Genomic DNA, 12,548 nt, shown 5'->3' with positions numbered 1-12,548 from the left:
ATTTTATTTGACTATAGGTTTGCACGTTCTGGTTTAGCATTATTTTTACAGATACTGTTGTTTCTAAATTATTAAAGCTGTTGCAGATGAAATGTGTTTGTACTTCTAGCTTCTTATGTTGAGCAACATTTCATGAGACAGAGTTTGGTAAACCCGTTTGGTTGAAACGCATTGTTATTACTTTAGGTGCTGACTGTTCTGATGCTGATTTCCAATTGCCTTGATTAAAGTAGAAACATTCTATGGCTTGGATGACTTACATTTCACATTGGTTTGAGCAAGATGATTGGTATGAAGGACTACAAAGAGTAAGATACATTTATGTTGTATTTATAATCTTTTCTGTGATTTTTTTTTTGCTTCTCATGCAGCTGTATTTCTATGTCATTTATATTGTGGACATTTTTGCAGTGCAGTATTCTGAGGATAAATAAGATACTTATTTGATAGATTGAACAGCAAAGGTAAGAAGATAATATATAAGGATAGTCATCATTATATATTAAAGAAAGGGGTTTTCTTCTATCCAGTTTTCAAATGAATTCTTAATGTTTTCAGATTATCTTCAGGCTTTAAAGATAAAATAGAATTCTTTCTAATGAGATTAATGGATGAAAATAGAAATAATTTCAAGAAAGTCTGTTTACTTAAGGAAAAACATTTCATGATAAAAATGTGCTAATACCATGGAATTATAATAATATTGTAAAAGAAAATGAAAAAAAAATGTTCTGAAGAAGAGTGCCATGTTCCATTTGATAAATTTTTAGGCAATTAATTATGTTTCAGAGGGATTTGCATTGTTACTATGGCAACTTTTGCATAGCATAGCTATTCTGATGTATTATTGCAATGGCAGAAAACTGCCATTTTATTAGATACCTTATCAACCTGGATTTAGTTTAGAATAGCATAGGATTTCTCTTTGATTATGTTCACCTTTTAAATGGAAGATTCTTTGATTGTTTAAATGAAGGCAATTTGTGGATTTTACTTTTCATTCATGAGTGGAACAAAAGAGAGAGAATATCCTCATGTAGTTTTTCCAGCTTTTCCCCACCGTGGTTTGTGAGCAGTGTTAGCGCTCAGTCATGTCCGACTCTTTTGCAACCTTATGGACTGTAGCTCGCCAGGCTCCTCTGTGCGTGGAGTTCTGCAGGCAGGAATACTGGAGTGGGTTGCCATTTACTTCTCCAGTGGTTTGAGGGCATATGTTACTAAAGATAGGCAGTACTGAACGTTCCTTTCTCCTTACTTCTTCAGGGTACTATCCTAATCACATCAATCAAAGATATTTTCTCAGTATTTTATGTCTTTTGGTTTATCTTCTTAGTTGTAAATCCTCAGCAGTTTAAGCCTCTTGGGTTTTTTGTTGCAGGTTTCTGTCTCAGCTGTGAAACAAGCTGGTAAACATCTCTGGAGCCAGTAAATATCTGCCTCTGGAGAATAGTCCTCATGTTGTGGATTCTAAAGCATTCTTCGTAAGGGAGGCTGAGAGTCAGTGGGTAGCTTACTATCCGGAATTCCAGCCTTACCCGTGAATGATAGAAATGTTTCAGCGTAAGAGTTTAATAGTATTTGAAGTTGCACTGGACACACACACATACCCACCCACCAAGACACGCACACACAAAGACATGTACACAGACTGTAACTCTAGCATCCTTTTTTTGTACTGTGTATTTTAAATGTAATAACAGTGCATTTTGGATGTTCAGACAGAAGACTCTTTTTCAAGTGTAGACTGTATATTCCTCTGTGGAAAAGAAAAGGGATGATAGTCTAATTGCGGGGGTTGGGGGGAGTGGCTGATTAAAAAAATTTTTTTTTAACTAAAATTATGTGTTCCTTTAGAGTGATTTTAAGGCAGCTCATGGAGATTTTGTGACGATTCGAAATCTTTCTCTCCACCATAACTCCAGTCTGCCCTTTAATACACTGTTGGCCTTTATTAGTGAATTTATTGTTCTGAGACATATTAAAAGAATAACCTATTCTCATACATAGATGTAGTTCAACCCTAAAATTGCCATCTCCTTTTCATGAATTTGAGCTTTTTTTGGGTCAAGTTTTAATCTGTTCTTATACAGCCTTAGATGGCAATGAAACATCTTCTTATAAATAATGAAAATTGAAACATGATTATTTAATTTCTTCTAAAATTCCACCATATAATTTTTCAGATGATATATATGTGCTTATATAACCTATATAATCAGCATTCAGCATGCCATATTTTTCCATAGTTGTTTTTTTACTGTTTACTGGAAAAGATAAGTTGGTTTTTAAGAAAAAAATTATAATTTAGAAATGAGTGTTTGAAAAATCACATACAAATATGAGTTTTATCTGAAGATCACTAAATTGGTCTTTATACTTTGATATAAAATATCAGATATTTATATATTTGACATAAATATAGCTTTTTGATAGGAAATATTTGATATACATATATATTGGGTATAAATATATTTGATATCAAATATAGAAATATATGACATAATATATATGTCAAAATATGTATGAAAAATATATATTTGATGTAAATATATATTCAGTGTCAAATGTATGTATTTGGTATAAATATATTTCACATAAGATAGCAAATATACTTGATTTGCTATATAAATTTGATATAACTAATATTTATGGCATATGCATATACTTCTACAAACACAGCGCATGTATATGAACTGGATTTTAACTTAGTTTTATAACTGTTTTTGGCAGTGTTGTAACTCTAGCCAGATTTAAATTTCATGGTTATGTTATATTGTCATCTTGCTTGTGCAGAGATGAGCTTCATTGTTACACAAATCTAATTCTAATTGTTTTTTCTGTGTTTGATACACTTACCCTTCACTGTAATTACAGTGTATGTGTCATGTGTTTCATACAAGATTGAAACAAAAAATAGAATTTAGGTTGAAAACATAAACATATATTTCTGCAGGTCTGCAGTTGGCAGACTGCTGACACTCAGTTGCTTGTGAGGTGACCGCGCTCAGGCTTTCTTCCTGAAGCCTCTGTAACTTGCATTATTCGGGGAACTGCATGGCTTAGTACTTCATCTTTACAGTGTGTGTTTTGTTCTGGGCCAAAAAGACAGTGTCTTCTGAAGCAGCACATGTTTAGGATGGACATAGAAATACTTCCCAAGTACAGATGAAAAGAGTACAGAATATTTATGACAAATATAAAATTACCTGTCACATACATTTGAAATATAATGGATTACCTATATGTGTGGCAAGTTTTGTAGGATTTATATTTAAAATATAAATGTGTATTTTGACATGGGCCTTCAGTTGAATGTTTTCTATTTCCAGTGATGCAGAATAACTAACTGTGTAACCTTTCATGCTGACCATAATATCAAAAGCTTCTGGACACTTTGTCTCTTCAGCAATTGTAGATATCACTTAATAAAAGTGAGATATATGTGTGTGTGTATATATATATATATATATAATGATACTTTTGAAAAATAACAAAAAACTTTTGAATACTAGCAGTTTAAATACATAATTTAGATTTGAGGATGTGATAGTATTCATATCTTTAATGATGCATAATTTTTAATATCTCATTCAAAAACCCTAATTTTTTAAAGAAGCTGCCATTTTGTTTTTTCCTATTTATTATTTTAATGGCTGGTTTGGAAAAGTTCTTCAACTCTGAATCCTAAAGGATTTAAGTTGTTGGCCTATAATAAGACTTGTAAAAGCTGCCCAGGAACATACCACAGCAGACCAAATTGTATGAAAATATTGAAATGTTTATATTACCTGAATTAGGAACTAAAAAGAAGTAAATCAAGATACATGATACAGTAAAAATATATTAACATGGATTTAGAAGTGATTTTTTTTTTAATAAAGAGTCAGCGGAAGGACTTAATTGTTTCTTGTTTGGCATGTGAGGAGCTCAGAAGTCCTCACTGTGGCCTAAAACAAAACAAAACAATGAAAACTGAAAAATCAACAACTCCTTCTTAGATTCCTAAGAGATTTGAAGTCACCAGGCCAACTGCTGCCCCCAAATTGGAGAGACAGGCATATGGGGAGAATTGCAGTGAGCCGGAGCAGAAACCTACCTGCAGAAACCTCCGTGGGAACCAGAGTTGGAGTGGAGAACCTCAGCGGTTATTGGTGACTTGCTGGAGGCTCGTGCATCAAATCCCAGAGTTAAAAACTCCTGGGGGACCCAGTAATAAGGAGGCCTCCAGGCTTTTCTGAGTTTTGCCTCTAGGACCTTTACCAGGTTTTCACAGTAAATATCAGAGAAAGAACCCTGCATGCTTCTGGCAAGGGGAGAGGAAAAGGAATTGTTTTGAAATGTGTCAGAGCATCCTTCTTCTTAACAAGGCTGCTCTGTTTTACCAGAGCCTGATCTGCAGAGATTTTATCTGCACCCAGCCTGTCTGGGAGAAGGGAAATAGCCAGCCCCTGGTAACCATCCTGTCCCACCTCGGGGAGGAAAGTCTCCAAGAGTACTGGTGAAATTCCCGTCCCACGGGCGTGGGCTTATTGGAAGACAGAGAGCTAGTTACAATGATGGCACTACAGAGTCATCTTAACATCACAACACTAAAGACCTGCTACTGGCCACAGTTCTTTAAACAGTGGCATCATGTTCCCCTGTCAACAAAAAATTTACACGGCACACTAAAAAGCCAAAAAAGAAAAAAAAAAGCAGAGTTGGAAGAGATTAAATAAGGATCAGCACCAAAGTCAGATACGGCAGGGATGTTCATCTATGTCCAGCTATTATAGTTGGAGACGTTAATACTGCTCTGTCAGAATAGAACAGACCTAGCAGACACAAATTAGTAGAGACGTAGGTGAACTCAGCAACACCTTCAAGCAACTGGATGTAATTTGATGTCTATCAGCTACTTTATCTATCAACAGCAAATTACACATTCTTGTCAAACTTACATGGGAGATTGACAGAATAGACCATATTCTGGACCAAAATCACACCTTAACAAATTTAAAAGTATAGAAATAATAGTGTCTGCTCTGAGACAATGGAACTAAACTAGATATCAGTAACAGAGAGCTGGGAAATCCCCAAGTACGTAGAGATTAGACAACACTTTTCTAAATAACGTAAGGGTCAAAGAAGAACTCTCGAGAGAAATTAAAATACATTTTGAACTAAGTGAAACTGAAAATACAACAGAATTTATGGGAGGCAGGAAAGGAGTGCTTGGAGGGAAATTTATTGCATTGACTGTATTAATTAGAAAAAAAAGGAAGCTCCAAAATCAATCATCTAAACTTCTGCCTTAGAAGACTAGAAAAGGAAGAGCAAATTGAATCCAAAGTAAGCAGAATATAAGAAATAATTAGAGCAGAAAATAAAAGGGTAAGAGACTTGAAAAGGTACCTCACTGAAGATGACAGATGACATGCAGGCTTATGGAAAGATGTCCAACATCACAGGTTATTAGGGAATTGGAGATTAAAGCAACAATAAAATGCGGCTACATGCCTGTTAGACTGGTCCATCTAAACCACTGACAACCTCGGCGGGAAGGTGAAGTAGCAGGAACACTCATTTTTGTCTGTTGGGAATGCAAAATGGTGTGGACAGTCTCATGTTTCTTTTCCAAATATAAACTCAAAATTTGTTTACACACAAATCTTACATCCCAAGGATAAACTATAAAAGCCTATTTAATTCACATGTAGTTTAAATAATGTATATTTTCAGTGAAAAGCAATATTGCTGTAACATTGTGAAAGGGAAAGTGTGTGGTTTTTTTAATTTATTTATCAAGAATGCTCAGTGTCATTAGGGGAGGAAGAAACCAGATATTTGTAGCAGTTTCTTATACTTGTAAGCACTCAAAAGCACAGTTTTTTTAATCATGCTAATTTTCACTACAGATTATTTACTTCACTAGTTCCACTCAGATAAGGGAGTTTAATGGGGTGAAGAAAGAAAAATTGGAGTGGAAAAAAGAGATCTTTTCAGGAAGTGGAATTATGAAATAGAAGAGATATAAAGAAGAAAGTAGTTTTTTAAATAAATGAAAGTTAACATAACTGAGTCTGGGCTTGTTTACTCTAAAGGATCCTCTGCCCTGCCATATGAACGATGTATATTCTGTGATTTCCTGTTTCTTCGTCCCCTCTTCACAGTGAAGGCTGCTGGTCACCCAGCTTGTGTTCCTGCGTTATGTACCTCAGATAGTGTTTGTAAGGATGCTAGAGGAGCTGTGAGACGTAAGTTCTGAGACAGAGGTCACAATACTCCCAATACTGTGTTGCCTCACAGTGTTTTACATGTGAACTTGCTGCCTTGAATGAATTGCCAGTATTTGAAACTTGGTACATTTACATGAAATTCTGGATATTTCTGTCTCTTTGGGAAGTCATTGGTACTAGACCCTTTGGATAGGAATGTGCATTCTACGTTTCACTCTGTCCCCTGTCACTGCTGGTGGGATTCCCAGCCCTTGATCAAATGTCAGTCATCATTTATTTTATAATCTTGCTTCTCTAATAGAAATGACCTGCCTTGATGTCTGTTGCTGTTTGGAGATTTCAGCTCCCATTCTTTGAAGGCATACACTGAGATGAATAGCGCTAGCAGAAAATTTTTTCAGGGCATAGAGATAAGGATTTAGCAACACAGATGTGAAACTACGAAGAGGCGATTTATTGAATAATGGAGATGACCAGCATTCCTCTGAATTTGTTTTTCAAGGTGAACATGTCCCAGGTAAGGCAGGTGGGACTGCTGGCTGCTGGGTGTCAGCCGTGGAACAGAGATGTGTGCGCTGCCAGTGGAGACAGGTTTGCGTACTGCGCCACCCTGGCCATCTATGTTTATCAGGTAAAAGAATGCTGGCTGTTGTCAATTTTTCATTTTTTAGGGTAAGATTAATATTTAATTAAGTTTGAAAAGGTAGTGAAATGCTATTAAGTCTGCAGTTTAGTTAATAAAAATATGTAATTAACACTCGATTTGAAATTCCTGAGTTCAGTTTTCTGCATTGCGCTTAAGACCCCATGTGGGTAATTTGTAAAGTCAGAGAGGGTCACTGACATGCAAAATGACTTCTTCATGCCCTTGTATTTATAGACTCTTCCGCTGAGCGGCTTTGACAGCAGTTTTTTCTATTAGATACTTTACATCTGCATTATCTACTGTTGGTAACCTAAATCACTGACTAAAACTTACAAACCTGTTCATCCCTACATGTACAGAGAATGCATTTATACCTTTAAACAGGCTCATGGCATTGGGCATAGGAGACTATACTAGCTGTTAAGCTTTTACTGCAAGTATATGGTTAAAGAAAGACTGGTGGCATTAATAGATAATATAATAATGATTTGAAAAAGTATCATATAACACTGTGAAAGGTTCATTATGTGTTCAAGGGAAAAACCAGGTTCAACAAAATGACAAATACAGCATATAACAGTATGTCATAAACATGTTAAAAATTATAGATGAATCGATCTACTAATTAATGGCACAGTTACAAAGGGAATAGGAAAATTAGGCTATTCATTTTGTCCACTTGCATATAAAAACAACATCATGCCCTTTCCAAGAAGCAGTAACATAAAACAGGTCCAAATGATACCACTGCTCTGCAAACCTTGCCTATCTTAATAATCCAGCAATGAGCAGATGGCTTACTTAACGTAGATTTTTTTGATTAAAATACAATTTTAAAACTGCAGAAAAATTATTTCAAGACCAAGGTATTTTTCCTTCATAAGTAGATAGGGCTACAGAAAATATAATAAATCTCTTAATTATGCATATTTAAATGTACATTTATTTTTATTCCTTTTAAAATTGATATGTTTAATGTCAGTCCTCTCTTATTTTTTAAAAAAATGATGTTCCGTTGAATGCGTTTGAATTCACTTGAAAGTAGAGCGAGCTTGAATTGTGTTCATACCTTGTTATTAGGTGTCCTCCCCTTCATGTGTGCAGCTTTTGAAAAACTGTGATTTTCAATGGAAAGTGCATTACCTAAAAAGAAGCACTGATATGTTTTATTTATATTTTTTTTAGTTGGATCACCATTATAATGAATTCAAACTCCACGCAATTATGTCTGAACATAAGAAAACAATCACAGCGCTCTCTTGGTGTCCACATAACCCTGACCTTTTTGCAAGCGGCAGTGCCGATAATTTAGTGATCATTTGGAATGTCGCAGAACAGAAAGTCATTGCTAAACTTGACAATGCAAAAGGTATATCTCTTAACTGGGATTTACTTGTTGAATGAAGTATTTTTATTTCAATAAGCAAAATGTTATACTTCAATAAGCTCAGGTTTTAAAGTAGAGTTTTGCAAGCTTGCTAATAAGAGTAAGAAACACATTTCATGTCATGACCCATGATGTGTGTGTGCATGCATACAAACCGAAACACAATTTCATGAAGTAGTCAGACTTAGTACACTGGTTAGTTAAGAACATAATCCGTACCAGATAATTTATGTTTACATATAACATTAAAAATGCAAAAATAAATATAAAACGAATAATTAGAGACAATTTTCTCAGTGAGACAATTATGGGAGATTAATAATTAACCTTTGTATTTTGTCTTTTAATTTTAAAAGGGATTATATATACATCATTGTATTTTCTTGCCCTAACATTTATGTAAAACAGGTGGTCAGCTCATTTTAGTCAGATCCATTTTACAGATGAAGAACCAGGCTTAGGTAACGTGACTTAAGGCAAAACTAAAATTTAAATCTAAACTCCTAATAAGGCAGTAGTTTGTAGCATTAACTTTGTTATTAAATGCATATAGTAGCATTTAACTTTTCATACATTTAATCCTTATGCCTGCAATGCAAGAGACCTGGATTTGACCCCTGGGTTGGGATGATCCCCTGGAGGAGGAAATGGCCACCCACTCCAGTATTCTTGTTTGGAAAATCCCACAGACAGAGGAGCCTGGTGGGCTACGGTCAGTGGGGTCGCAAAGAGTCGGACGCAACTGAGAGAATAACACTTAACCCCAATTTATATTTAGTATGCTTTAAAGCAGGAATTGTACCCCATACTAACGCAGAACATCTAAAGTAGGTCTTATGTGCAAAAAAACTCATTGTAAGTTTTCATTGCTTACAGTACGAATTCATTGCCTTAATATTGGGTTGGCCAAAAGGTTTGTTCCAGTTAGAAAAATCCAAATCAACTTTTGGGGCAACTCAATACATAGTTTCCTGAAAGAAAGAAAGAACTCTGTAAGTTTCTTGGAGAATGTGAAGCATATAATCACATGAAGTAGTTTTAAACCAGAAACTAGGCATACTTTTTCATCATAGACGTACTCTCTGCATGTTCCCTGTAGTCTTTAGGGTTACTTTATAACTTAAATTCCCAAATAAGAGGTAATTTTTTTAAATAATGAACATAACCTTGTATTTTGGTTGTCTGGGAAGCGTAGGATGCAGAGAATATTGAATGGTGTGGTCTTACGCAGCATCTCCCGGTTGTGTATCTGTATTTAATTTATTCCAGGGACGCCTGCCTCTCTCAGCTGGTGCTGGAATGCTGGTGATGCTCTGGCATTTGCTTCCCACAGAGGCCCGCTGTTCATCTGGACCATCTCAGGGCCAGACAGTGGGGTGACTGTGCACAAAGACGCCCACAGCTTCCTGTCTGATATCTGCATGTTCAGATGGCATACACAGAAAAAGGGGAAAGTTGCCTTTGGTCATATTGATGGAAGTCTATCAATTTTTCAGCCAGGTAAGAATGTTTTTTTAGTCAGATGTCTTAAATTTTTTTTTCTTATTAACGTACATAATTTCATATTTACATGGCATAGAAAGTTAGCGGTATTTTAATTCTTAAATAATAGTTGTGCTTGGGCTTCCCAGTGGCTCAGTGGTTAAGAATCCGTCTGCAAATGCAGGAAATGGAGATTTGGTCCCTGGGTCGGGAAGCTCCCCTTAGAGAAGGAAATGGCGACCTGCTCCAGTATTCTTGCCTGGGGAATCATACGGACAAGGGTTGCCTGTTGGGCTGCGGTCCATGGAGTCGCAAAAAGCTGGACATGACTGAGCACACAGACCCACACGGCACAAAAGTTGTACAAATATTATCCGGTACTGTGCCGATTCCAAATAACCATTAGAAGTAAATTTTATTTGTAAGACATTTTAGTACATTTCACCATCTCTTAGGGACACAATTCAACCTGTAACAACACAATGCAGATTCCTTGACTTCATTATTCTGTAGGATTTTTAGCAAGTAATGTGCACAAAACATTAGTAGAGTCCTGTGGTGTGTGTGCCTTACACGTGCAAGAGCTAATGGGTCATGAAGGAAGCACAGCTTTTCTGCTCTGCCGCTGCAGTCTAGACCGTGAGTTGGAAACTCTGAGACCATCAGCACTGATAGCAGCAGCGTTGGGTCTTGTCCTGAGGGGTGGTCCCCCTTCCCTTCTGAGCGACTGTCACCACAGGCGGTTGTTCTGTCCTCTGGGCTCTCAGAGCAGACTGTGGTCTCAAGCTCTCTGCTGTCTTGTCTTTGTCTCTCTTGGAAGAAATAAGTATTCGTGGAGGACTGCCCACAATAGTGCAGTTCATCCATTGTTTGGAAGCAGTGATTTTTAAACCCTGCTTAGTGAGTCTGTAGATTTCTTTGTGTGTGTTGGGCAGCGGTGGGGTGGGATATCTTGGCAGGTAGTCCAGCTGAGGCTTCAAGCCTTCTGTTCCCTTTCAGTCTGAAAAGCACCACTTTATTCTTTATTGGACTTCATGTAACAATTCTCATATTAATAGGGGATTCTAGGGCCAAAAGAGGGAAAAGGCAGTGGCACCCCACTCCAGTACTCTTGCCTGGAAAATCCCATGGATTGAGGAGCCTGGTAGGCTGCGGTCCATGGGGTCGCAAAGAGTCAGACATGACTGGGCGACTTCACTTTCACTTTTCACTTTTGTGCTTTGGAGAAGGAAATGGCAACCCACTCCAGTGTTCTTGCCTGGAGAATCCCAGGGACAGAGGAGCCTGGTGGGCTGCCGTCTATGGGATCGCACAGAATCGGACACAACTGAAGCGACTTAGCAGCAGCAGCAGGGCCAAAAGAGGTGGAAAACTACTGTTTTAGCTGTTTCAGGTTATATCCTTAGACAAAAGCAGATCAGTACAAAATCTGGTTTCAAACTTTGTCTTATTTTTTGAGTAAGTACTTCTTTTAAAGTTTATGATACTTAGGAATAATTGGCACTTCTGTTAAGGTTGTAATCTCTAAACTTAGCTGTTTCGCTGCCTTTCTGTTGCAAACGAGTGGAACATTTAATTGCAGTTTCCATGGGGTATGTCAGCAAAAGCCTTTTTTTCATTATCACCAGTGTGTATATAATTTGGAATAAATAAGAGGATTGTTTGCTGGTCCTTTTCTTCACTTAATTTCATTTGTTTCATCTCCCTATTTTTCTGGCTGCTTATTTGTTCTGGTAGCCAGGAGTGAATTACAGTGTGGCAAATGATAGTATGGATGAGGACAGATGACTGTAAATATTGGGATGCTGTTTATCATACGCCCACTTCAAGGCAATTAACTTGTTTACTCTTAAAAAAAAAAAAAAGACCTCTGGTGTCATCTTGTTCTCTACCATAAAATAAAAAAGTGAGCACACAGAGATTCAGTATCTTGGGACTAGGATTTGGACCCAGTTAGCCCTCCAAAGCCTGTGCTTTTAATCAGAACACAATATTCTTCCTGTTGGTGAGCACCTCCCTACCCCTATGCTACTGTAACTCAGTGAAATTGTAATTGTTGACAAGATCATGTGGGTTATTTTTCTACTTTTTTTCCCCTAACAACTTCTCAGAAGCAAATAGAGAGACCTCCAGGATACTAGGGATTGCCTAAGCAAAGCAGTTCTGTCCAGCTGCATCCTTAGTTGTTCACCAAGTTGTATCTGACTTTTTGCAACCCCCGTGGACTGCAGCTTCCCTGTCATCCTTCGGACAAACTCTGAATTCCCCTGCATTCGCATGTCAGTTATGACTTCCACATAGAAATGCCAGACTTGTATTCCCAGGACTCTTGGAATCAGTGGTCTGCAAAGAGGAAGTTCAAATGATCTCAGTTGTTAGTCGTCTTCTGGAAATTTTGTTGAAAATCATGTTCCTTACATTTGAATAGGTAATAAAAGTCAGAAGCATGTGCTGAGACCCGACTCTCTTGAAGGGACAGATGAAGAGGATCCCGTGTCGGCCCTGGAGTGGGACCCGCTCTCTACTGACTATCTGCTCGTGGCTAATTTGCATCATGGGATTCGCCTAGTGGATTCCGAGTCACTTTGTTGCATAACGACGTTCAGTTTTCCCAGTGCAGCAGCTTCCGTGCAGTGTCTGGCCTGGGTTCCCAGTGCTCCTGGGATGTTTATAACTGGAGGTAACTTTACCTTGTTCCCCAGAGTTTCAAATATGTGCATATTCTTTAATTGAGTCAGGGAAATTGCACTCTTTTATCGAATGATTTTGTGTAAGACATTAATATCTCAAATATTATCATTTATTACAGTAAATA

General features: G+C 37.2%; 1 protein-coding gene across 4 annotated transcripts in view; it reads left to right on the top strand.

Annotated features, from left to right (window-relative positions):
- The window catches only part of WDR17 (WD repeat domain 17), a 64,502-nt gene that overhangs the window by 14,572 nt on the left and 37,382 nt on the right, over positions 1-12,548 (top strand). For 3 of the 4 annotated variants that reach the window (XM_018042090.1, XM_018042091.1, XM_018042093.1), the window contains exons 2-6: positions 187-308; positions 6,721-6,849; positions 8,050-8,233; positions 9,521-9,751; positions 12,162-12,413. In XM_018042090.1, the coding sequence (XP_017897579.1) occupies positions 243-308; positions 6,721-6,849; positions 8,050-8,233; positions 9,521-9,751; positions 12,162-12,413 (862 nt within the window). In that variant the 5' untranslated portion in view covers positions 187-242. The remainder of the gene's footprint in view (positions 1-186; positions 309-6,720; positions 6,850-8,049; positions 8,234-9,520; positions 9,752-12,161; positions 12,414-12,548) is intronic. The other variant, XM_018042092.1, reaches the window with a different exon arrangement.

The sequence above is a fragment of the Capra hircus genome, chromosome 27, assembly GCF_001704415.2.
Source record: "Capra hircus breed San Clemente chromosome 27, ASM170441v1, whole genome shotgun sequence".
Taxonomy (NCBI): domain Eukaryota; kingdom Metazoa; phylum Chordata; class Mammalia; order Artiodactyla; family Bovidae; genus Capra; species Capra hircus.
Note: the sequence above shows the minus strand (reverse complement) of the source record. Positions and strands in the feature narration are given on the sequence as shown.